The sequence below is a fragment of the Brassica napus genome, chromosome A1, assembly GCF_020379485.1.
Source record: "Brassica napus cultivar Da-Ae chromosome A1, Da-Ae, whole genome shotgun sequence".
NCBI classification, from domain to species: domain Eukaryota; kingdom Viridiplantae; phylum Streptophyta; class Magnoliopsida; order Brassicales; family Brassicaceae; genus Brassica; species Brassica napus.
In genome coordinates this window covers 22,182,069-22,207,379 of record NC_063434.1, presented here as the reverse complement: position 1 = coordinate 22,207,379, position 25,311 = coordinate 22,182,069, and the positions used below count along the sequence as shown (strand labels likewise).

At 31.1% G+C, this 25,311-nt stretch overlaps 2 protein-coding genes and 1 pseudogene across 2 annotated transcripts; 2 read left to right on the top strand and 1 right to left on the bottom strand.

Moving 5' to 3' along the window:
- Positions 1–635: 635 nt before the first annotated feature.
- Positions 636–3,186, bottom strand: LOC106378675 (annotated as a pseudogene).
- A 12,641-nt stretch (positions 3,187–15,827) lies between these two features.
- Positions 15,828–17,279, top strand: LOC106453543 (DNA repair protein XRCC4). Its single transcript, XM_022713790.2, has 5 exons — positions 15,828–16,023; positions 16,116–16,258; positions 16,323–16,451; positions 16,545–16,667; positions 16,778–17,279. The coding sequence occupies exons 1-5, from the start codon at positions 15,882–15,884 to the stop codon at positions 16,997–16,999; spliced, it is 759 nt and encodes a 252-aa protein (XP_022569511.2). The 5' UTR covers positions 15,828–15,881; the 3' UTR covers positions 17,000–17,279.
- A 3,155-nt stretch (positions 17,280–20,434) lies between these two features.
- On the top strand, positions 20,435–25,164 carry LOC106378695 (putative F-box protein At3g23260). The gene has a single exon (XM_048736988.1). It carries the CDS (start codon positions 22,291–22,293, stop codon positions 23,410–23,412), a length of 1,122 nt encoding a protein of 373 aa, XP_048592945.1. The 5' UTR covers positions 20,435–22,290; the 3' UTR covers positions 23,413–25,164.
- The last annotated feature ends 147 nt before the right edge of the window (positions 25,165–25,311 follow it).

The window sequence follows — 25,311 nt, the reverse complement described above, 5'->3', positions numbered from 1 at the left end:
TCTTTCTTTATCACCAAATTTTATTGGTTATTGAATTTTAATGGATTTGAAAATACTAACTAAATATAGTGTTATTAGTTCTATAATTTTCAAATCTGTATTAAAATCATGTGTTATTGGTTTAATGATTCACAAATTCTATATCAAAGTGTTATTCAATCGTACAGATTTACTAATATATTTGATTTTATAATGGATTTGAATAGATTTGTTTGAATTTTTTAGTTAAAAATACAAAGACTTAAATCTGAGAAAAACCTCTAGATTTACATATTTTACTTAGATTTATAAATATTATATGGATTTCTAAATCAATCAAAATATATAAACCAATAACACAATGGAAAATTCGACTTCTTTTGAAAGTTTCACGCTGTAGCCTGCAACATGTATTGAAGACATAATCAAACAACTAAAACAATGATTAAGGAATAACCAGTTCATTTCATCCACCATCCACCAACTTCTCACCAATGATGATAAGCTTAGAAAATGTTCAAAAAAAAAATTAATGATAAGCTTGATCAAACAACTTACCTTATATAAAATAAAATATAGTAACACTATGGTTTTCGCACGACCCCACGGTAGGCGTAAATAATAATAATATACGCCGCGTCGAGGCTACAAAGTCGTTATGAACAAGACAGATTCATTATAAAAAAGTCGAACAGGAAGATTCTTGCATTCATAAACATGCAACAAAAATAACATTAAACTACACACAATTACACTTAGAATCATAAATTAAAAAAAAAAACACAAGCCATCCCACACATTCTCACAGCAGAAACATAACTCTCAGTTCCTTGTCACCAAAAGACTGTTTTGGTTCACTTTTCCTCTGTAACAAACCGGTTTATCTGGTCAGCATTGTGTGCAGTTTCATCATAGGGTCTTCTTTAGAGATCCCTATTAGAGTCTTTCGCGTTTCATGCCGCCTCTTGTTCCTTCGCCCTAGTTTTGGCGACTTCGCTAGAGTTGGAGGTGGCTGGATTCATATACACCATCATATTGCAAAATAGTTAATTAAGAACTGGAAAAGTGTTTTGAAGTTTACGAATAATCTTTTATTTTATGAATGTTTATAGAGAAAGAGAACCTTGTGTGTTACCTTCTTAAGTTCAACCTTGGGAGGAGTCCCTTCATGGTAGAATTTGGGCATTGGGTTTGCTTTGAACATCAAACTCTTTCTTAGTTGCCTCAAGGCTGCATCATTTTCCTCCTTGTTCCTTGCTTCGCTCTGCGTTTTCTCAGCCTCCATGGCTTGGTGTTTCTCTTCCAGTTTTATGTAGAACTAAAGAACAACAATCAACTAAAAGCCAATGCAAAATTTATTAAAAACAGAAAAAAAAAAAAGGAATATTATGTCACCTCCTTCCTCTTCTCTGCACGCTCAGTGGATCGAAACGAAGGAGCTGCGGTGACAATGGTTCTTGATTTGGCACTGTCGACGATAGTCACATGTTCAGTAGAGAAATAGCTAGGCAACTTTAAGTTGAAAATAAACAATTTGTTTTTTTGAACAATAACAAATTCTGATGAGAAGGAAACATACTAAGAAGCAACAGAGCAAGAATCTTCCTCATCAGAAAGCTTCTTGTTTTTTGGCTGCAAGGGTTTCCTAGGTACCTGCCCTCGCAATAAGTCCATAAGCATTACAGTTAGCTAGACAAAGAAACTACGATTCAAGAAAGTATATATTAACATAATAGCATAAACTCTAACCTTTGTGGCCTGATTTTGTACTTTACTATACCCATCCGGATATATTTTCGAAACAGCTGCTACTCCATGAGACTCACCCGTAAACGAACGTGTAGTAGATGAAGCACGCTTCTCAGTAGCTAAAGCAAATGGTTGTGGAACAGTGTTCCTTTTTTTGTTAATCCAACGACCTGCTTTCAACGCACGTTTAGCTTCCTTTCCCAACGCAGCTATCTCCATATTGCCATCTTCCAATGGCTTAGCAGCTGGAACTTCATTAGTACACTCTTTAACATCATATTCTTTTACTTCAACGTTCTCTTCTGTTAATAGAAGCTCTGTATTTCCATTGGCTTCGTCGCGTGATACTGAATCTAAGGGAGGCAGTACAGAGACATTTTCTTGGTTTGGATCACAAGAATCACTATTGGCATAGACCACTAGACCATCTGGCTCTTTATCCATGCAGATATCTGTCGCAACACCAAACAGTTAAGTAAAAATGGATATTAAAACATTGTAGACACATGAATGTTCAAAGTTGGTATATCATATTACATAGAATCTATGTGAAACGGTAAGATAAAACTTACCTTACAATCGTATTTATGATATGATCAGTAATGATATACTCAACTGAAGACAATATACAACTAAATTTTGATTATCAGTATAAAAACTAAAGTATGCTTAGATACAAGTGAAAACGACCAAGAATTCAACTAACCATCTAAAGTATTCTCTTAAAAGCATTAAGCTAACCAAACGTGGGACCTTAAGTACGAATACAGCTTTTGTTCTAAAGGAAAAAGTTATTCTAAAGCATAATCAAGCACATAAATATAATAATAATCAATCAACTTTCATTTTCTCTACGAGATAAATTAAACTGTACACACGGCCAAACTATTTATTTTTTGCATAGTCAAGGAATAATAACGAAGAAAAGATGCTTTGTTCATCATGGCTGAAGCTTCTTGCATTTAAAAAATGGACATGCAGCTAGAAAAATCTCATGTTTCCTTCATTTTAAAGCGCTGAGAGCGATTTTTTTTTCCTTAAATTTCTTGGAATCTAAGCAAAACAAGTCTAAAGAAAAAAAATATTGGTAATGTGGAGAGCAAAATCATCATATGAGGAAGTGGATCTCTGTGTGACTATGATCATATCAAACGCAATCAACAAACGCCGAAATCTCAAAACGAACTCCTAAGCAGGCAATTAATCAGAAATAGATGAAATCGAAGTAGAAGATTGTTGTACTCACCCATTGTTCTCGTGATAGGCGAGAGAATTTGTAACTGCTCCTTCTCTCTCTCTTGTGTGTGTTTGTTTGTGACTTCTGAGAATGATGGTGATGAATACTATGCAATTTATGTTGTTAGTGTGTATTTTATACCATCTCCTTCCTCGTCGGTGCTAACGCCCGTTACTTGACACCGTGTCTTAATTAGTGCTCCAATATTAATTTTGTAAATTTTAAACTAAAATTTTGGGTTTGCTAGACTGGACATTAACTTTTATGGACACCCTCACGAATATTATTTATAGGAAAAGAACACTATTTTCTTTTCTTAATTACTGGTAAATAAAACACGAATACATGTTAGTGTTTTGATTCTTTTGAATGATTAATGTTGAACTATTTTCACTAGCAAACTCCAAAAAAAATATAATTAATTTTATTTATATATATTTTGTCACTTAATTTTACTAGGTCTGAACATTCAGAGTCTCTTCGAATTTATCCAATCGGGTCTTGGGTCTTGGTTTTTCGGATTTATCAAAATCAACCTCATTTGAGTTATATGAAATTTTGGTTTGGGACTGGTTTCGGTTCTATCGGACTCAAGTCAGGGTTAGTAAATCTTCAAAGAGCTGGTACAACCCGATGTACTTTCGGGTTTGGATCTTAATCAGTTTTTTTGGTTTAAAAATACATGATTTGTATCTACTTCGTAATTAACACATAAATAAAACCGGTTATTCAGTTTTAAAATACTTAATTTGTACCTATTTTATAACCAAAACATAAGTAAACTCGATTCAACAATAAGAAAAAAACATCAAACATAATCATTCAAATCAAACGAAAAGTAAACATAGTTATTGATAGCAAGAAAACTAAATAAATGAAAACATAAAACGAAAACTAAGTTTTTATGAAATGAGAACCATTATTCAACGATAACAAAAGCAAAACCTAAAAGTTTCAAGCTTCAACAGCCACCTTCAAATAATAGATAATTATTTTAAATGTATAATAATATTTTAGTGTATTTGGATATATATTAAGAATTAAAATCATGTTTGGTATAAGTTCTTTTTGAGAATTTGAATGTTTGGGTTCTGTCGGGTACCCATTTAAGTTCAGATTCAGTTTGGATAATACTCATAACCCGAAATACCATAAAATAAGATCCATTGATATTTGTGTCGGGTTTGGATCGGTTCAAATTTATTTTTACCGGATCAGGTTTGGTTCGGGTTTTCAGGTTCGATTTATTTGCCCAATCCTAAATTTTACTTTCTATCTATTACATTAACTATTAATGTTACCATTTAGTAATTAACTATTAATGTAACCATATACTCCATATATTCCATAAAAAGTAGTATTTTTTCTTGTTTCAAAAAGTGTCATTCTACATTTTCAAATGCAATGTTTCATATACAATATCTTTCTTATCCGTTTAACTAACCAATATATGTTTAACTAAGTCATCTTTATTTAAATAATTGTACATTAAATAAAAATATCTTAGTATATTTTATTATTTTTAAATCCACATAAAATATGTCTAAGTAACATTTAGAGCAACCTTATTGGAATAAATTCCCAAAATTTCTAAAAAAAAAGAAAAATTAATAAAAAATTTACTTTTTAGTTTCTTTGAAAATTAACACCAACAAAAAAATTGACAGCCGTCAAATCCAGTATCTTAAAATTTTGGTTGAGAGAACTTTTCAATTTTTTCACATGCTTTTTTACAATTCTTATTTTCTTAAATAGGAGAAACTCCTTTTGAATCCTCACGATGGACTTGTTCTTATGAAATGGAGGGAGTAATACATAATACTCCAGTTATTTTTTTTTTCTTTTTGATCCTAAACAAAGTTTCTAAGATGAAACTACAACGATGTCGTTGGTTTACTCGAATATTTTAATTTAATTCAGAACAACTTTCAGGTCAGTGTGGGGCAAACTTTTCGGAAATTATGCATTTTTTCTCTTATATATGTGGAGCTATATTGAATATAATCAGACAATCATTAAGATATCACAAAGGGACAAGAAATCAAACAATTATTTCCAAACACCAGTTTAAGTGTGGCTACAACTACTATAATATTTTTGTGCAAGTAGTTAAAATACATCAGTTACATTTTGTTTATTTACAAAATTTTGTTTCATTTAAAATAAATCAACATTCATATATACTTATAGTTTTTACAAATATAAGAATTAGAAAAAACATAATTCAACAATCATCATTTAATTAATTAAGAAACTAAAAACATATCCACACAATTTACTTCTTTATCAGTTTAGAAACGTGGTTTTGGATTGGCAAGGAAACAATCCATAAACAAACAAAAAAAGTGATTATAGAAAAGAAACAACATCCTTACTGGCATTGCATCAAATCTTATTTATTGCTCTTTGATTTTGATTATCCCACACCTAAACCCTTGTTGAAAAACCCTTCCCACCACCCTTGTTTATTAATTTAATTGTAAGATAAGCATCTCAGTCTTGTGTACTTTCCTGATCAGCCCTTGTTCATATAAATGTCAAAACAAGTCTACATGGGTATATAGGAAAATTTACAAGAAGACGGGATGATTGACGTGCTGTGTGATAGAGGTATGCGCTGAGTGGAGTAAAAGAAAGACTATCCAGCAAATTAGTGGGTCGGTCCCATTTGTCTATAGCCAAACCATAATAATAATAATTCCTAAAGAAGATTACAAAAAACAATAATAATTTCAGATATAATATAATAGTTTAGTTTGGAACATGTATATAGACGTCCTATTTAGACTGATCATGAGTAATTAGTTGCACGGGTTTGGCGGTTTCTAATATTTTATTATTTTAGAATTGATGATACTTCTTATGTATGTATCGAACTTTTTATCAGAATTTCCAAACCACAAATCAAACATAATATTCTAGGAACCGCATAAATATGTCTTTAGGTCTTTCACGACTAGGTACAAAGACACATTTGAAGCACTAGAAACGAGTATGACAAAGGTTGTATATGTAGTAAATCAGTTATTATGTTGATAATCAAGGCTCAATAAGTTCTAGTACGAGAGAACAATATGCAAATATCATAATTTTAATGCACATTATACAAATCGTTAACAGTTTCAAAAGATTCAAATCCTTGTTTTCACTGAGAGTATACATACTAATATCAATCAAGGGATTTTTGCAAAATTGACCTACAACTTAAAGTCAAACACAAAACTAACCTCCTTTTTTTTTGAAAATTAGTTTTGTCCTATTCACCCCACAAGTTCATATAATTTACGAAAATGCCATCAATTTTTTTTTTTCCGAAAATGACATTTTTACTCTCTCACCCTCATCATCTTCAAGTAATTACAAGATTGCCATTGTCATCAATACCACAACCACCATGAACAACCAATTTGAAGCTCTTAATGCTCCTAAAATCGATTTACCCTTCTTCTTTTTCCATTCTTGTGAACTAAACACAACATATCTCTCACTTTCTCTCCACAATGAGCTAAAAAAACTCAAGATTTTGATTCTAAAATTTTTATGGTTCATAGAGTCATAGAAGCTAACGATTATGGGTGGGTGACTTCCGTTTGTGATTCTGTGTGCTTGGAGAAGCCTTATGTATGATAAGGAACTTATCTCACCAATTTAAGGTATGACATCGAGTTTTTTTTCAGATCTGTTCGTCAGACGACTTACTTGGGAAGTCGTCTGGCTGTAGACGACTTACCTTTCGGTCGTCTGGCTGTAGACGACTTACCTGGAAGTCGTCTGGTCAACGCAGAGGTTATTTTTGCAATTGACTTTGAAATCTGTAACCTGAGACGACTGAAAGTTAAGTCGTCTACTATTGTTTGGTTTCAAAAAAAATTCCAAAGAACCTAGACGACTTACATTTCAGTCGTCATAGGTTAGTTTTGTATTTGACTGGATAATTTCAGAAGTTTGACTTCCCCAGACGACTTACATTTCAGTCGTCTGGCAAAAATTAAAATAATAATATTTTTTTTAAAGTAAACGACTTACAATTAAGTAGTCATAGGTTAGTTTTGCAATTGAAAAAAAAAACTTCAAGATTTAATTATACACAGACGACTTATAATTCAGTCGTCCACCAGACGACTTAATTGTAAGTCGTCCAGGATTTTTTTCCGAGATTCTGGTCAAACCTCGTAAATCCTGGACGACTTACATTTCAGTCGTCTCGTGGACGACTGAATTATAAGTCGTCTGTATATAATTAAATCTTGAAGTTTTTTTTTCAATTGCAAAACTAACCTATGACGACTTAACTGTAAGTCGTCTACTTTTAAAAAAATATTATTATTTTAATTTTCACTAGACGACTGAAATGTAAGTCGTCCAAAAAGTCAAACTTCTGAAATAATCCAGTCAAATGCAAAACTAACCTCTGACGACTGAAATGTAAGTCGTCTAGTTTTTTTGGAGTTTTTTTTTAACCAAACAATAGTAGACGACTTAACTTTCAGTCGTCCGAAATAACAGATTTCAAAGTCAATTGCAAAAATAACCTCTGCGTTGACCAGACGACATATAGTTTAGTCGTCTAGACAACTTAGATTGAAGTCGTCCGCGTCTTCTCCACTAGTTTTTAAGTCTTCTACGTTAGTTTTTGAATAACTTGTATTTTTATGAGTGATAAGTAACTTCAAGATATGTAAAACTCATATTTACAAAATATGTTCTCTCCCTTAGTTTTACTAAATTTGACTAAGTTTTTCAATGCAAACTTATAAAAAATATGATATGCTTTGACTAGTTACTATTGTTTGTTTCCATCTCTTACCAACATTCTTGTTTATTAAGATGAGAAAAAGGCTATTGGAGTTTATTATTGCATATGAGAGATCCAAAGATAAGAAAAAGGCTAGTGAAGTCTATTATTTCATTGATTTGTAAATGTGTAAACACATTGTTAGCACATTTAATACATCTTGGAAAACATTATTACTGATTTTACAAAAAATTCACAACTAAAAGAGTATACATGCAATTCATAAAACAGACCACAAACAAAACTATTATAGATCATTCATCTACAAAGACAAGCTTGGATTCCACTTGAGTAGACAAGACCAGACAACTTTAAGAAGTCCAGACGACTTCTAAGAAGTCCAGACGACATCCAGGAAGTTCAGACGACTTTGCCAGAAGACTTTTAGGAAGTTCAGACGACTTCCAGACGACTTTACAGGAAGTTCAGACGACTTTTAGGAAGTCCAGACGACTTCCAGACGACTTCCAGATGACTTCCAGACAACTAACAAGTAAGTCGTCCCAGAAGTCTTCCAGATCTGAAAAACCTGCATATTAAATCCAGATCTGAAAAACCTGCATATTCAAAAACGTTCAAATGGCTTAAAAACAGAAAAAATGAGTGGAAGATTAGATAAATCTACCTTTACAGAACACACAAAAATACATATCTAAAAATAATAGATCTACCTTTAAATTAGTGGAAGATGAGTACCAAATAATTAAAAACCTGCAAAAAAAAAAAGATTAGTAACAAAGACATGAGACAAAATTGAAAAATTCATATAAAGTTTGGTGTTTTCAAGTCAAAGAGATTAGAATGGGTTTGGAGAGTTTTAGTTTGGGAAAAAAGTAAGAACTTTATACAACAAGAAGTTACCAAATGAAGAAAAATCAGACATAAAAACTTACCAAAACGCTCAGAAAAATCCAGACGACTTCCTGGAAGTCCAGACGACTTTGTCAGAAGACTTCCAAGAAGTCCAGACGACTTCCAGACGACTAACAGGTAAGTCGTCCCAGAAGTCTTCCAGATCTGAAAAACCTGCACATCAAATCCAGATCTGAAAAACCTGCATATTCAAAAACGTTCAAATGACTTAAAAATAGAGAAAATGAGTGGAAGATTAGATAAATCTACATTTATAGAACACACAAAAATACATATCTAAAATTAATAGATCTACCTCTAAATTAGTGGAAGATGAGTACCATTTGATTAAAAACCTGCAAAAGAGATAGATTAGTAAGAAATACATGAGACAAAACTGAAAAATTCATATAAAGTTTGGTGTTTTCAAGTCAAAGAGATTAGAGAGAGGTTGGAGAGTTTTAGAATGATGAACATTACATTTTTGTTGCAGCCATTTGAGAGGAGGAGAGAGAATGTGTAAATTTTTCTTTATATAGGGAGACAAAAAATCCAATTAGATTAAATATTTTTGACTCAGACGACTTCCTGGACGACTTACATTTCAGTCGTCTGGTGAAGAAATTAAAACAGACGACTTACATGTAAGTCGTCCAGAAGAGTTTAATATTTTTAGCGGGAAATTAAATATTTTTAGCGAGAAACTAAAATAGAAGACTTTCCAGACGACTTACAAGTAAGTCGTCTGGACGACTGAAATATACGTCGTCCGGGTAAATTATTCAACAGACGATTGAAATATAAGTCGTCCACACCCTAAACATAACCCCTAAACTTAATTATCTAATTAAACACTTCATAAAACCAAATCAAACTTGAAAAGTGTTTACTATACACAGAAATAAACACATATAGGTGAAAACTAATTTTTGAAAAAAACATTTTAATTTTCCAAAATCTAACCCTAACAATACATACAATACTACAACATATGTTTGCCAAACTCCTAAACCAAAGTATTTCATGATTCACTACTTCCACTCATATATCTTCAAAACAAATCAATTTTATCATACCTTAATTTATATCAGTTAAAACTATTTATAATTAACTGATATATAAGTTTTGCATTTGATTCAAGTTTGGGTATAGGTTTGGAATTAAAATCAAGTTGTGGGTTAGTTTTGGCAAAAACCCCATAAATCAATGTATTGTCTAGGCGACATAAACATTTGAGTTTCCGTTAATATAGAGAATATTTAATTTCACTAATGTTTCTTATTTTAAACATGGCTTCATTGATTTATTTATATACTAGGTAATTATCCGTACGCATGAGTAAAATTTATACTTTTAATAATAGTCGTTAAATACAAATTTTGATCGTTCAACCATCATGTTATAAGTCTCCAAACGTACAGTCATGGACCGTCAATATGAGGTTGATGAGTAGGGTCATGTTTGTTGATATTTTGTTTTTTTTAACGTATTTAATTTATCAGGCTTCAATGATATCATTCGGATGTTATAATTCACCATCTCACTTCGATATGAAGAATTGTATTTATGAAATAATATGATCAACTAACATTTGAGATCCGCGCTTGGGCGGTATGAATATTAATTATGTATACAAATTATTTATACACAATATTATTTATTTTGTATTTAGTTACATATCATGTAATATTAAATATCTCTTATATATTAATTGAGAAACAATACAACATTATTTTATAGTCACGTGTCACCATAAGAATGAAGTTCAGAATTTTTAGAGAAATAAATTGGTCCATCTTAACTTATATTATACATTTTATTAAACAAACTATTAAATTGATAAATACTGTACAAAAGAATATTCTCGAACTTTCCTTAAATAAAAGCTACGGAATTGCCTAATATGATTAACATATATATGATAATTAATGACTATGAATAATAAATTTTTGCTAATATTTTTTGTATCTTAGCTCTTTTTTGTTTAATTTTATATTATTAAAAGATATTAAACAACTACATTAACCATATAATAAAAAATTAAAAAAATTTATATGTTATATTTTGAATTTTCAAAATGACAATAAATTATTAAAAACTTTAAATGTTTCACACTAAAATTTTATGATCAATGGTTTAATTTGTTTTTGGTAATAACAAGATAAAAAATGATCATAAATCGTATGAATATGAAGTTTCATTTACTAGACATTCATATTATATAATAATATAGTTTAAAATTAAACTATATAACATAGAATAATACCTAATATGATAATTTCTAAATTTGTATTGAAAATATATTGAAACATTAATATTTTAAGTTTGAAATTCACATTAAAAAATTGCGTATTAGAAATTTTTTTTGTTTATCATATGAATATGAATTCTCAATAATAAATATTTATATTAAAATATATTGTATATCTATGTCCATGTCATTGAAATTTAGTTATATACCATATAAAATAAATAAAATGATTGTTTTGATTTATTTACCAAAAAAGTATTGTAAATAAACAAGATGTACTATTTTGATTTATGTATTTACTCTAATTTAGTTATATACATAATACGTAAATGAATACAAGTAAATAATAATAGATAAAAATTAGTTTTATATATAACATTCATTCCGCGCAATTGCGCGGGTCTTAAGTTAGTATTGATTAATTGAGAAGCGAGTAAATATTAATATGAATATTTATTAATTGATGCTTCCTACTCAATGCAAAATTTAAAATTAACATGTTTATGTATTTGTATAACAAAAATATTATTTTTATTAATATGAATATTTATTAATTGATGCTTCCTACTCAATGCAAATTTTAAAATTAACATGTTTATGTATTTGTATATGATATAGATTTTAATCTGAACCATATTGAAATATATATATATATATATATATATATATATATATATATTTACTCTGAATATATATTACATAATATTTCATATTTATATAATTTTATGATCATTTGTATCTTGTTATATAAAAAAGTTAAATCACTGATCACCAAAATTTCATTGTGGAATTTTAATAGTTTCAGTAATTTATAATCGTTTTAAAAAATTCAAAATGTAGCATATAATAAAAAAAAAATTTATTATACAATTAATATAATTAATTAATTTTTAAGAATATAAAATTCAATAAAATGATAGAAGATTGAAAACTTATTATCAAATATTAATTATTCAAAATCATTAATTGTCATATATTTGTTAACCATATTAGATAATTCCGTAGCTTTTATTTAAGGAAATAATTGAGAATATTCTTCTATACACTATTAATTAATTTGATAGTTAGTTTAATAAAAAAATATAATGTAAGGTGTGATGGACCAACCTATTTCTCTAAAGATTCTAAGAGTTAATATAGTGAAGACAAAGAATATGTTGTAATGCTCCATGATTAATATACAAGAAATGATGCATGGTTATATACTATCCTTTTTGTAATAATATAAATCTAAATATTAAATTATCCAGGTTTGTAAACATAAATTAACATTTCATAAAATATGATATAGATTACATTGTAAGTGAAAATAAAATGAGGATATTAGAACAAAACATCCCCCTATACATTAAAAGAGAAGTCACTTTAGTGATTTCTGCTGACGTGGCAATCACATAGAGCTTCTCGGGAAAATTCTTGTAATTATATTGGTTGATTTTTTGGAATTTTTCTTTTTCATTTTTTTATTCACTCGCCTCTGCGGAGTGGAAAACGCCGTCGTATCTCATGAAGTTTCTTTTTCTTCTTTTTTTTTCAATCGCGTATCAATTGAAGGGGATATGGTTTCAAACCAATGAAGACAGTCCGACCAGATGAGTTTGCTTCTCCACACTTTGAAGACTCAATCAGTTCCATCGCGTCAAGAAGCGACGACCAGATGATTTTCCTTCTCTCCACCATCGATCATATCGACGAGGTGAAGTTTGTCGATACTCTCGGAATATACAGATTTTTTGGTTTCTCTGATTGGATTCGACTTTTAAGCTATGAGGTGAAGATATTTTGGTTTCTCTTATTGGATTCGACTTTTAAGCTATGATACAAAGATTTTTTGGTTTTTCTGATTGGATTCGACATATGTTAAGCTATAAACTACGATCTGCTTATTAACATTTTGAATCTTTGTATCTAATTGACTGATTAACCTTCAGAGATCGAAAGGTTGAAGAAGCTACATACATAATCGTTAAACAACTTCATTGACCAGGTATTATTAACTTCTTGAAGTTTTTCTACCTATCTGTTTCTTGCTGTTGAGGTCTTGATTCTCTTAAACAATAACATTCAGCTTGAGCATCGAACTAATTGCCACGTCCAGAGAAGTATTTCGCAGACTGTCTACTGATGGAACAAGAAGAGAAAACTGACATTTACAACAAACTTGGATTCGACTTCAGTCTCTGAAGAAGGACTGTAAGATTATCTTCTCCTTAATAACTCAACAAGCATTTAGACAGTCCTCTCTTGAGATTTTCAAGTTTGATTTTCGGTTTCATTAGCACGATTTAGAGCTTCACATGACTAATTTAGTCAGTCTGTTGCATCGCTAATTGCATCACGATTTAGAGCTTCACATTACTAATTTAGTCAGTCGGTTTCATTAGCACGGTTTTCGGTCTGTTGATTTCGGATTTTCAAGTTTGGTTTTCGGTAATATTTGGGTCCTATCTTCATAATTAGCTTTAATTATCTTAGGAGAGAAAAAATGTCTTTAGCCTATTTAGAAAAGCCCAAATATATTGTCGATTTAGTTAAGCCCATATATTTATTCGCTTGGGGGATACTAATTAGATATTTAGTTTAGACTTGCGCAAGATTGTTAACTAATACAAATAATATTATTAACTTTCCTTATTATTCAAACCAATTGCTTGCACCGGTTGATATCATATTTATTACATTACTTGCGCAAGTTAAAATTATATCATATGCAAATCACTTTTTGACAATACACATTTAATATATTTCTTTAAACGATTTCATTCTTTATTAGGAGTCATTAATATGATAAATAAATCGCCTTTATATATATAGGAGACACCCGAATGCTTAAAATACAAACATTCAGCTCTTACAAGAACAATGGTATTGTGCGGGTTAGATATACACACATTTTAGTTAGGTAGATCGTCATGGAAATCGTCTGTGACGTTTATTTATTTTTGTTTTCAGGTTCAAATTAATTGCTCAGGTTAAGGACGACAGCGGTGAAGCTAATTTTCTTTTGTTTGATGCTAATGCTCAACAAATTGTGCGTCATTCTGCCGCTGAACTCTATGACGAGGTACTTTTAGTAATTCTTATTTACATCAATTAACACCATAAAGTCTTTTATTGTGTTATCTCTATGTAATTGTAGAATGAAGATGAAGACTTCTTACCAGAAGCAGTTAGCGATCTCTTTGGTAAGAGAGTCCTTTTTGAGATTTCAGTTGATGCTGATAACATCAAAGGAAAGAGCTCTGAGTATGTGGTTCGATTGGCTACTGATGACCGTGAAATGGTTGAGGAATTTGCTGATTTGCCTCCTAAACCGGTATTGCACTGCTTATAATTGCGAATAATTTGATTGTTACATTACCATAATATTGATTCGATTATATCTGTATCTTGCAGGTCCTAATGTTGGAGTCCGCAGATGATATTTCCTCTGGTTCTGGTGGTTTTACAGCAACTCCTTTGTCCAAAAGAAAAAGCGAACAAGATGAAGACAGTTACCTTGAGGATCAACACTCCGTTAACAAGAAACTCTCTCAAAAGAAACTCAAGGGCGAGTGATCTGTCTCTTTTTTTTAAAGATGTCCTTTCTATTGTTATGGCTGTGTTTTTGCATCATTTTTTTTAATTTGGTCTAAGTACCTTTGTCTTTGGTTTTGTTTAAGATTTGGTCTAACTACCTTTGTTTTTTGCTTTTGTTTGGATTAAAACTTTTAAAAGTTCCAATCTAAACCAGATCCCCATTTCTTTGGTTTTGGCTCTGACATTTTAAGATTGTATTTATGCCAATCGGTAACGTTTAAGAATTATTACATTCGTAAAATGATTATCGAACCGATACCCCCTTTGTTAGGCTTATATTGGCATAAATACAATCTCAGCCCATTTGAAATACCGAATAACAAAAAAATGTAACCGAACTTTTACTAATCTTAAAATGAATGTTATCTACAAAACAAGTTTTTCAGAATATTCCGTAGTCACGGTATGTAATTTTAATCTACTTTCTTTTCAAATACAAATTTTTAAGTATATAAACTATTACAATTATTTATTTTTTGTATTTTTCAGATGGGTAGTGATGAGTTAGGAGACTGATTGTATTCAGGAGCATCCCGTTTTCTGACTATTTTGATGACTGTATGTCAATTTAATATTATTTCATGTTAAGTTTTATTTAGAAACTTATAAATCTATCAAATAATGTTAACCCGTCAAATTACTTACAAAATTTATTTAATTTTTTGCAGGTTTCTAATTGATTTTGCTTTATTTTTCGACAATTGTACTTCATAATTTATATTGTTTATGGATAATATTTTGATTTTGATTTTTATTATATTTTCTTTTAATATGTCTACATAAATGTTTTTTTATTATTAATGGAAAAATAATATTATTCACCAACATTAAAGAATTACGACACATATACAATACATTTCTAATTAATGATAATATAAAATCTGATACTTTTAAAACTATACACTATTTATTCCATATTTTGAATGAAAGTTTCTTCGTAAACATACAAATTATTTTGGGACGTTGCAATTATACGTACACACAATATCTGCCTCTTCATACTGAAGTTACTTTGTTTCTTCTCGTCCATTTCAAATATTGAGTACCAGCTTTTTTCTATGGCTGATGAATTCTCCCAAAGACGGTGGTATTATATTATAAAATTCGTTACTTATAAACTATATAAGATTTAGTCCATATTTTGAATTTTTTTATGCCCGCACAGGATACGGACTGGTCACCTAGTATCAAATACAAACATTCGCAAAAATGATTAAGAAATTCCTCAATTTTATGATGAGTTTGTCAAACTTGAATGTAAAGTGTAAATTATTGAACTTTATGATGAGTTGGATTTTAAACACAGAGGAATCAGCAACCACGTAAGCATTGGTGCTGACTCAGCATCCACATAAGCAAAAACAATATATGTTTTTGACTGAAACCATCGTCGTCGCCTCGTTTGACTAGCCAAAAAAAAAAAAAATCAGACGGTGGCGATGGTTGAATGGGAGAGAACGAAGCACACGTGTCTCAGACTCGTACTCTCCGGCACCGATCCGATATTCGTCAAAGGCACTTGGCATCCCTCTCGGTTCGATATCTCCATCACCGATGGCTCCTCCTCTTGGCTTTGCAACGGTACAAATCCACACGATTCGAATCTGTTTTTTTTTTTTTTTCTTCCTATGAACTGAATGTTTTTATTCTTCTCGGTTTGATCGGAATTGAAGCGACGGAGGAGGAGGTGGCGGAGCGGGCGGCGCAGTGGGACCAGCCGGTGTCGGAGTATCTCCAGCTCGCCGAGCAGTACTTAGGGTTTCAGCAGCCTAACTCGATCTACAGCTTCTCCGACGCTCTTGAGGGATCTAAACGGGTCAGTTCGATATGCTCTCTAGTGATGATAATGATTTTGCTGAAGGAATGGTATCTGGTTACAGCTGTCTTGGACGTTTGAGAAGGAAGGGACTAAACTGGAGTGGAGGTGGAAATGTAAACCATCACATGAGAACAAGAAGATCACTGTTGGGATCTTGAATTTTCTTATGGAGGCTAACATAAGGCTAAGTGTATGTTCTTTGACTTTCTTGGGAATGAATATTATGAATTGGACCTTAAGTCCTTTGGTCTATGTTTATTCTGATTGATAAAATACTCCACAGGAAGAAGTTGTGAACAAGACAAGATCTTTTGAGAAGATGGAAAGTGAAGCTGAGAAATGCCTAGCGCAAGGTGAAAGACTCTGCAGTGAAAAAATGGAGTTTGAGGATGCAACTTATTCAAAGGCATGTGTACTACTATCATTCTTCATTGCTTAAACGAGAGATGTCTTTGTGGAAAGTATGTTGTCGTGTTTTTGCACTGATCTCACTCTCTCTTTTTTTTGTCATTGTAGTTCATTTCTGTGTTAAATGCAAAGAAGGCAAAACTCAGAGCACTAAGGGACAAAGAAGTTTCAGGGAAAGAAGTTGCAGAGGAAGAGGAAGAGTCCACGGATAAAGGTGAAAGCTCTGAGAGTGGAAGAAGCGACAATGAGCATAGTGAAGAAGAAGCCTCAAAGAAGGCAGCAACAACAAGCAGCAGAGGCCGTGGCAGGAAGAGAGCTGCACGCAGTTGAGAAGTTAATAGCTATGACAAGATGTGTGTCTTCACTTCACACAAACAAAAGTAGCTCATGTTATGTCGAAACATCATCGTAGGTGCACGTTGATCCCATCTCTCACGTTTTCCTCAAATTTTGTACTCCGCTAACGTGTTCTCGTCTCGTCTCGTCAAGTGTTGTTTGTCTTTGTAAAGTTGTAATGGTCTCACCGTTGTGTTATATGGTTTTATGTTGACTGACAATGTTTCTTAGTTATCATTCTTCAGCAAAATCTAGAAAATCATGTTTTAGTGTTTTGCATCAAATCCCAATTATAGCCATCAGTCCATGTAATGTATCTTTGATTGAGTATATTTATATATGGTTTTTCGGAAGATTTGAATGTTACTATACAGCATATGACATACAATATAAACTAGGTGATTTCCGTGCATGAACACGGATATAAACATTTACAAAACAATAAAATTATTATAATTGATTAACTTTGTATTTCTAATTATTGATAAGTTTAAATTATTTTTTAGTTTGTATATTAGAAAAAAAAATATAACACTGTTTTAAACTACGTCATTACGTTATCTTAATTAAATATATGATGTTGGGTATAATGATTTGGATCGATTAAGTTATTTTTGGTATGTTGAGTTGTATATTTTTTCAGTTGAATTTTAATTATACTAAATCAGATTATATATAATTTAGTTTACATTCTAAGATTTGTAAATATGTATTTTTAAATTGATATATTTTGTTTTGGCTTAAATTTATGAGAAAAACTTTAAGCGTTGATCAGAAGTTGTATAAGTGAATCAAATTTGAAATCTTTTAAAAACACGTGGATCATTAGAGTTTTAGAATGTAATAGCAACCTAATTAATTTTATCAAATACCACATTCATAAGAAAACAATTTCTAATGGAATCGGATTTGAGATAATTACTTGTTTATTTTTATAGATATTGAAACATTCACATAGTATTAGGCTTGAGAATCTGTAATTATGAAAAAAAATTGTACCCGTCATATTCTCCGTCATATGGCTGGAAGAGTATTATATCTGATAGATCTCTGGTTAGCAAAAAAACTAATTAAAAAGGTGGGAACAGGGTCATCCATATCCGTATGGAATGACCCATAGCTTCCAACTACTCGCCCGAGACCAGCAAACAAAATTCAACAAAACAGTTACCCGAACCTTACAGTGGACACTCTCATGAACTCAGACTCACGAACGTGGAATTCTCAGGTGATTCGAAGTTTGGTGGACCCACAAGATGTGAACATTATCAAAAAAATACCATTGAGTAAGACTCAGGTGGTGGATAGGAATCAATGGTATTTAACTAATAATGGAAAATACACAGTAAAGTCGGGATATCAAGTAGAACGAGTTTATTCAGACAGGGATAAATCATTAGTATTTTTTGGACCCAATGTGGATATATTGAAAGCATTTTGTTGGAAGGTACGATGTCCACCAAAAATGAAACATTTCTTATGGCAATTGATCTCAGGATGTATAGCGGTAAAGAAAAATCTGAAAGCGAGAGGGATGCAAGAGGACATATCTTGTGATAGATGTGGCACCCTAGAAGAATCAACAAATCATGTATTTTTTGAATGTCCACCAGCGAGACAAGTTTGGGCACTTTTCAAGATACCATCAAACCCGGCTAACTTTCCTACTGATTCTCTCTTCACAAATATGGATCACCTTTTTTGGAGAGTACTTCCACGGATGGATGATCATCATTTTGCATGGATTTTATGGTATATTTGGTAAGAGAGAAACAACAAAATGTTTAGTAATATTGACATTGATCCCGGTGAAACGCAAAGAATAGTAGAAACAGAGTTCACACTTTGGACTGAAGCACGCCTACTGAACACACAACGGGCAGCACAGTCAGTAGAGGTAAGGAATTTACAATCTATTCAGGGGAGATGATGTTTCACAGATGGTTCATGGAAAGATAAGAATATTTACTCATGATAGTACCCTTAAGGGGTTCGATGGTCTGATGGGAGCAAGAAATGTTAGGGCATCTTTATCATTTCTCCACGTGGAGATAGAGGCAATAATATGGACGATGGAGTGTATGAGGAATCTGCATCAATTTCAGGTCACATTTGCTACGGATTGTTCCCAACTGGTGAAGATGGTTTCAAAACCAGGAGATGGTTTGGAACTAGAAGAATGACCAGCATTTGAAGTTATCTGGAAGACATAAAGTTTTCGAAGATAAGTTTCAGCAGCTCAGAAATCATTCATGTATCTCGAACGGCGAATTCAAGGACGGATAGTTTAACACGCAGTTCCAAAAAACAACCGTCTTTTGTCATTCACATGGATGTAGAGCTACCAGTTTAGTTCACAGAGTCAGTATGAGTCTGTATTTGATGACAAAAAAAAAAAATTGTACGAAATTATAAGAGAAAATGTTTCACATAAGAGATTGAATAATTATCCAAAAAGTAAATATTATTTTAGAAAATTTATAATTAAGAAAAAACTAATTTCTTTAGTGGATTAAAAGTAAATACTGATTTGGTAACTAAATTGATTTTTTCTTATGAAAAAAAGTTATTATGTTTAAAATGAAAAATATTTAACTAACATTATTAACAATCGTAGAAAACGTTATTAAATTGGGATTTATATAAAAGGAAATCTCTTATTGTCAAATTACATTTTAAGTATAACAAACTGCTACGTATTTTTACTTTTAAGATATTTCCTTTTTGATACTAAATTTCTTTATGATATTGATATGATTATATATATGTACATATATATATTAAAATGAAAATAAAAATAATTTATAAATACTTTTTAAAAATATAATTATTTTCGTTTTTACATAAGAAAAAAATTATTAATAAAAACTAAAATATAAATTTTGATAATAACAATTACAAAATAATATTAATTCATTAAGGTTAATAACGTAATAAGCCATCGTGAGAATTACGTGAGCGCGACACATAGAAAACTGATTTTTTAAATAATGACAATAATAACTATAATCTTTACAATAATAACTATAATCTTAAATAATAACAATAATAACTATAATAAGGTAAGTTCACAAAATAATCTTGATTTTTAAAGTAAAGAAATAATATTTCCTTTTAAAAAAGTACTCTTAAACAACATAATATATATTTTAAAAGTATTAAGCTTTTATTTAAATCAATCTATTCTAACACTATCACAAAACAATTTAAATAACATAAACTGAGATATCTTTAATGAATAAATTTTAATTTAATCTTTATTTTTATGTTCCCTTTTATATTTTTTAAATAACATATATGATAAAGAAAATATTTATAAAACTTAAAATGAAAATATTTTTTTATATATATAATGTGATTTCATAAAAAGGAAAGTAAATAATCTTGATATTAAAGTAAAGATTTAATCTTCCTTTTTAGAATGTATATGTTATATTCTTATGAAATTTTGTACCTATTATCACTTTATTTTTGAAAATTAACATATACCAAATTACTAAGTTCTATAAAATTAACATAGTCATGTGGCTATTTACAACTAGCCAATTCATAAATATATATACACATCTAAGATGAAAACCAAACTAATGCAATGAATACAATAACTATGATTTGGTTGAATTGTATTAGAAATAGTTATACTTAAATTTGATGGAATATCTATATATATATATATATATATATATAAATATGTTTGACTCCCTCCTGTGATGCCACGTCATCAAGTCGTGCGTTATGGGAGTGACACGTGTTCCATTTTATATTTGGAACCAAAATAAAATAAAAATCTGCCGGGGGTAATTGAACCCAACACCTCCAGCTCTGGTAATTTCTCTTAGAACCACTAGGCTAAAGTCACTTTTTATAAATATGTGGTCGCGAAAATACTTATTATCGTGTTGGCTGGAAGTCCATGCTTCTTCTGCTTGTGGCCAGGGCCGGCATTGAACTGGCGTCAAGATGAAGATCGTGAAGTTAAAAACTTTGCTCCAAACAGTTTTGCAATGTTTCCAACCTTTATAACTTGATGCATATAATATATATCAAAATACATTTGTTGTACACGTTTATATTTGTTTTGCTTTTAAAAGAAGGTATTGTAGTTATAAATATTTTGTGCCAGTGAAATAATGGTTCAAAAACCTCTATACATATGTCATTTTAAAATAACACCCAACTTCTATATATAGATACATATGTCCATGTTATATTCTAGACTAAATATTTTCTCTTTTAAAAATATAGAAACCAGTTTTTTGTTAGTCTACAAGAAAATGTTGTAGAGCAAGTATGCATTATACAAAATAATATATATTTAAAATCCATACGCAAAAACATAAAAGTTGATATAGGCCTCTTTCTGACACATGCAGACTCCACTATGAATAAGAATTAAAAAAAAACAGTATTGTCATCAAACTTTATCACAAATCCACATTTGTACGTCTATAATTATGAGTTGGACAATTAGTTAATTTGATACAATACCAAAGCAAGAATAATCGAAAAAACAACTATACCACCGCATACTAATAAGTAACACATAACAGATAACCAAATTCTTGAATCTTAAAACAAATTTCAACTCGAGCATTTAGTGAATATCAAATTAACTAATATCCCGCCCGTAGGGCGGACCGACCCTAGTATGTAATACAATATACCCACAAATGAGTAACTAGACAAATCCAAATTTTTTTATACAAAGTCAAGCAATGTATAAAAACTTAAATATAAATTTTGATAAAAACAATTAAAAATAATATTAATTCATTAAGGTTAATAATGTAATAAACCATCGTCAGAATTAACATGAGCGCAATACATAGGAAATTGATTTCTTAAATAATGTTATAGAGATTCTATAAATTAATATTTAATAAATTTATGCACATTAAATTAATAATTATTTTTGGCCACGAGTTAGACCGGTTTAAAATATGACACAAATCGATAAGATAACAATACAATTAACTATTTTATATAAAACATATATGTGGAAAATAAAATGTAAAAAATTATAAATTAAAAAAGTACCTTAGTACCAAGATTCTTAATTTATAGATTTTTACTTTTATGTTTCTTTTATTTTACGATTTTTTTATTTGTAGAGGATTTGCAAATATGTTAGATTGTCTTTTTGACTCAAGTTTTGAAAATAGGAAACTGATATATAAATGTAAAATTAGGTCTATCTCGGTTGTAGCTTGCTTTCGCTCTCCATCTCTCGTCCTTATATTATCAAGAGACTTTTGACTTGTAGAGTTAATTAATCACAGGTAGCTATGCAGTGGAGTAGCCTTCCAGAGGATTTGGTAGAGGATATACTCTCTAGGGTTTCTGCTACACCTTTGGTACGACTCCGAGAAACATCGAAACAATGGAACGCTATATTGAAAAGTGGGAGCTTCGCTATGATGCACGCTGCTCATGCACCAAAGGAGGAGTCTCTGATGATCACGTTGATTGATCATAGGGTTTGCTTAGTAAAGATCAACCTCCATGATCCATCTGTTAAGGTTGCACCGCATGCATTATACCTGAAAGATCCTCTTTCTGATTCTTCCAAAGAAGTCGACATACGTAAAGTTTTTCACTGCGATGGCTTATTGTTATGCAGCACAAAGGACAAGAGGCTCGTGGTTTGGAATCCATGTTCAGGGGAAACCAAGTGGGTTAAACCTAGAGACACCTACAAGAAAAGCGACTACTATGCTCTTGGTTACGACAACAAATCCTCCAGCAAGCAATACAAAATTTTGAGAATGGATCGCACAGATCTCCCCCTCAACAACGTGTACGAGGTTTATGACTTCACCACTAATTTGTGGCGTGTTCTTGGTGTGGCAACTGATTGGTTTTTAGCAAAATATCGTGGCGGCATATCTGTGAAGGGAAATACTTATTGGGTTGCTACTCAAGCAGTAGAAAAGCCAAACCATGATTTCATACTTAGCTTTGATTTTTCAACAGAGATGTTTCAAAGTCTGTCTCTTCCTTATCCTTTTCGGTATGGTATATCGGCTTTATCAGTGGTCAGAGAAGAGCAACTTTGTCTCTTAGGTGCTCACCCTGACATATATTTTTGGAATGGGGGCATACCTTTATCATGTTTACAAGTATGGGTGATAACTAGTACTGGATCATGGAACAAGTCCCAAACAGTGTATAACACAAGGAGATATCCGTCTTCTAAGGGGATGAGTTTTTTGGCAGATGAGCAGAACAAAGTTGTAGTGTTTTTAAACACCAACAACACGTTACACGTTATGCGACAAAATAAACACATACTAGAGAAACATCTTGGTGGAAATTCCTCACTTCTTCTGAATTATGTACCAAGTTTGGCACAAATCCAACATGCTACACTTCCTGGAGGACGCAAAAGGAAAGCACCAAGTACCTGACTTGTAATTGTCACACTAATCTATCAGTTGTGTCTCTTTTCCTTGTGTATTTAAAAAAATGAATTTAAGGTTTAAGATAATAGTGCACCTGACATAATGATTATTATGTTGAGATATAAACATCTTTGACTACGATGACAAGATGACTCTTTATACTAAGATGACACTAATCTTATCTAGTTCAGATGTTTTTTTTCTTTTTGGGTCTTTTCATGCATGACAAGATAACTCTTTATACTATTACTAGGTCTTGCTTATCTAGTTTTTTTTCGATATACAAGAACATGTTTTAAAACGTGATGTTATGTAAGCATATATAATATTAGTTAGGCAGAAAGAAAAGTATAATACGTTTCTTCCAGAATTGAATAAAGTTGTCAATCCTAAGAAACATATCTCAAAGATATAAGTTCTGATTCATCATGTCCATTGCCAAAACATAGCCTTTTTCTTTTTCCCAAACCTCCTGTTTGATTCAGGGTTTTTAAAACAGAGACTCTGTTTTCTTCTCTGTTTCTCCCCTGTTTATCTCCTCTGTATCTTACAAAAACCAACCATCTATAATACTAAATCACAAACATATATACAAACTCATTCGGAGATACATGGACTGATGGTTATAAATTTTATTTAATGTAAAACATGATTTTCAAGATTTTGTTAAAGACCGATAACTAAGAAACATAGACAGTCAGCATAAACCATATAACACAATGCATTCTTTGTTTTTGTAATGGTATCTTTGTCGTCACTAGAAGCAGGAGAAGACCCACAATAATGAAATGGATAGTGATTGGACGTGTCTTCGCATAAACAAATGTAGTTCATGGCAAAATTATGTCGAAACAAACCTAAACACATCATGGGTGCACGTTTATCTTGTTCACGTCAAGTATTAGTTTTTTTTTTCCCCCAAATTGAAATCATATATATATTAACTTGGTTCCATACAACAAGACAGTCAAGCAACACAGCTTGCTTCACAACCACTACAAAAAATGGGTTAGAAAGACTAATCCAACTACACATCAACGCCTACAAAGGCGGATACCAAAAAATCAGCAAACTAATTAGTTAACACCAGATGCACTTCTGTCATTCGCATAGAGATGATCCAACCATCTTGGATGACCAGCAGCTACATAAGACTGAGTGAGACCTAAGTTCCTCACGTCAAGTATTAGTCTTTGTAGTTTCATATTTTATTTTTGTGGTTTTTTTTCTAAGAAACATTGCCGGTTTTATAAGTTGTCATGGTATCACCATTATGTTATATGGTTTATGTTGACTATGTTTCTTAGAACGGAGGGTATATTTCTCTTTAAAAATATAATTTTTCAAAATGAAACCCTTCTGATTCAAGTGAGAGACAGGAAATTACTATCAGTTAAAAGTATCCATCAATTTTCTCCTCTAAGATAAGATAAGATACTTGGATGAACTATACTTCCATCTGTGTATTCATGAGTCAACTAATTAATACTTAAATTGATTATATGCGTATATTTTCATTTATAAATTTGATTAAGTATTGTTTGGGAATTAGAAGAAGATGCAGAGTCTCTGTTTATGGAAAGAAATAGAGGAGACAACTAGAGGAGAAACAGAAAACAAAACAGTTGCAGAGTCTCTGTTTGAAGATCCTGAGTGAAACATAAGGTTTAGGGAAATTCTGTAGAACAATTTGTCATGAGTGACTTTTGTAAAGCCAAACTCTTGTGGAAATATAAAATCGGCCAAAATGTTAAGACTTACTGTTGCAGCGTGCTATGCAAGTTACCATAAGGATTCTGCTTGACAAATGGTGTAAAGAGGCTCGTATTTTAGAGAAGCCAACAACAAGACTCTTGTAGAACTTATGAATTGATGATTTTCATTACACGTATACAAGAGTTTACA

Coding starts and splice junctions, on each gene's coding strand:
- LOC106453543 (XM_022713790.2), top strand. CDS start 15,882: ATGGTTGAATGGGAGAGAACGAAGCACACGTGTCTCAGACTCGTACTC. Junction 16,024..16,115: donor CTCCTCTTGGCTTTGCAACG/GTACAAATCCAC, acceptor TCGGAATTGAAG/CGACGGAGGAGGAGGTGGCG. Junction 16,452..16,544: donor AGGCTAACATAAGGCTAAGT/GTATGTTCTTTG, acceptor AATACTCCACAG/GAAGAAGTTGTGAACAAGAC.
- LOC106378695 (XM_048736988.1), top strand. CDS start 22,291: ATGCAGTGGAGTAGCCTTCCAGAGGATTTGGTAGAGGATATACTCTCT.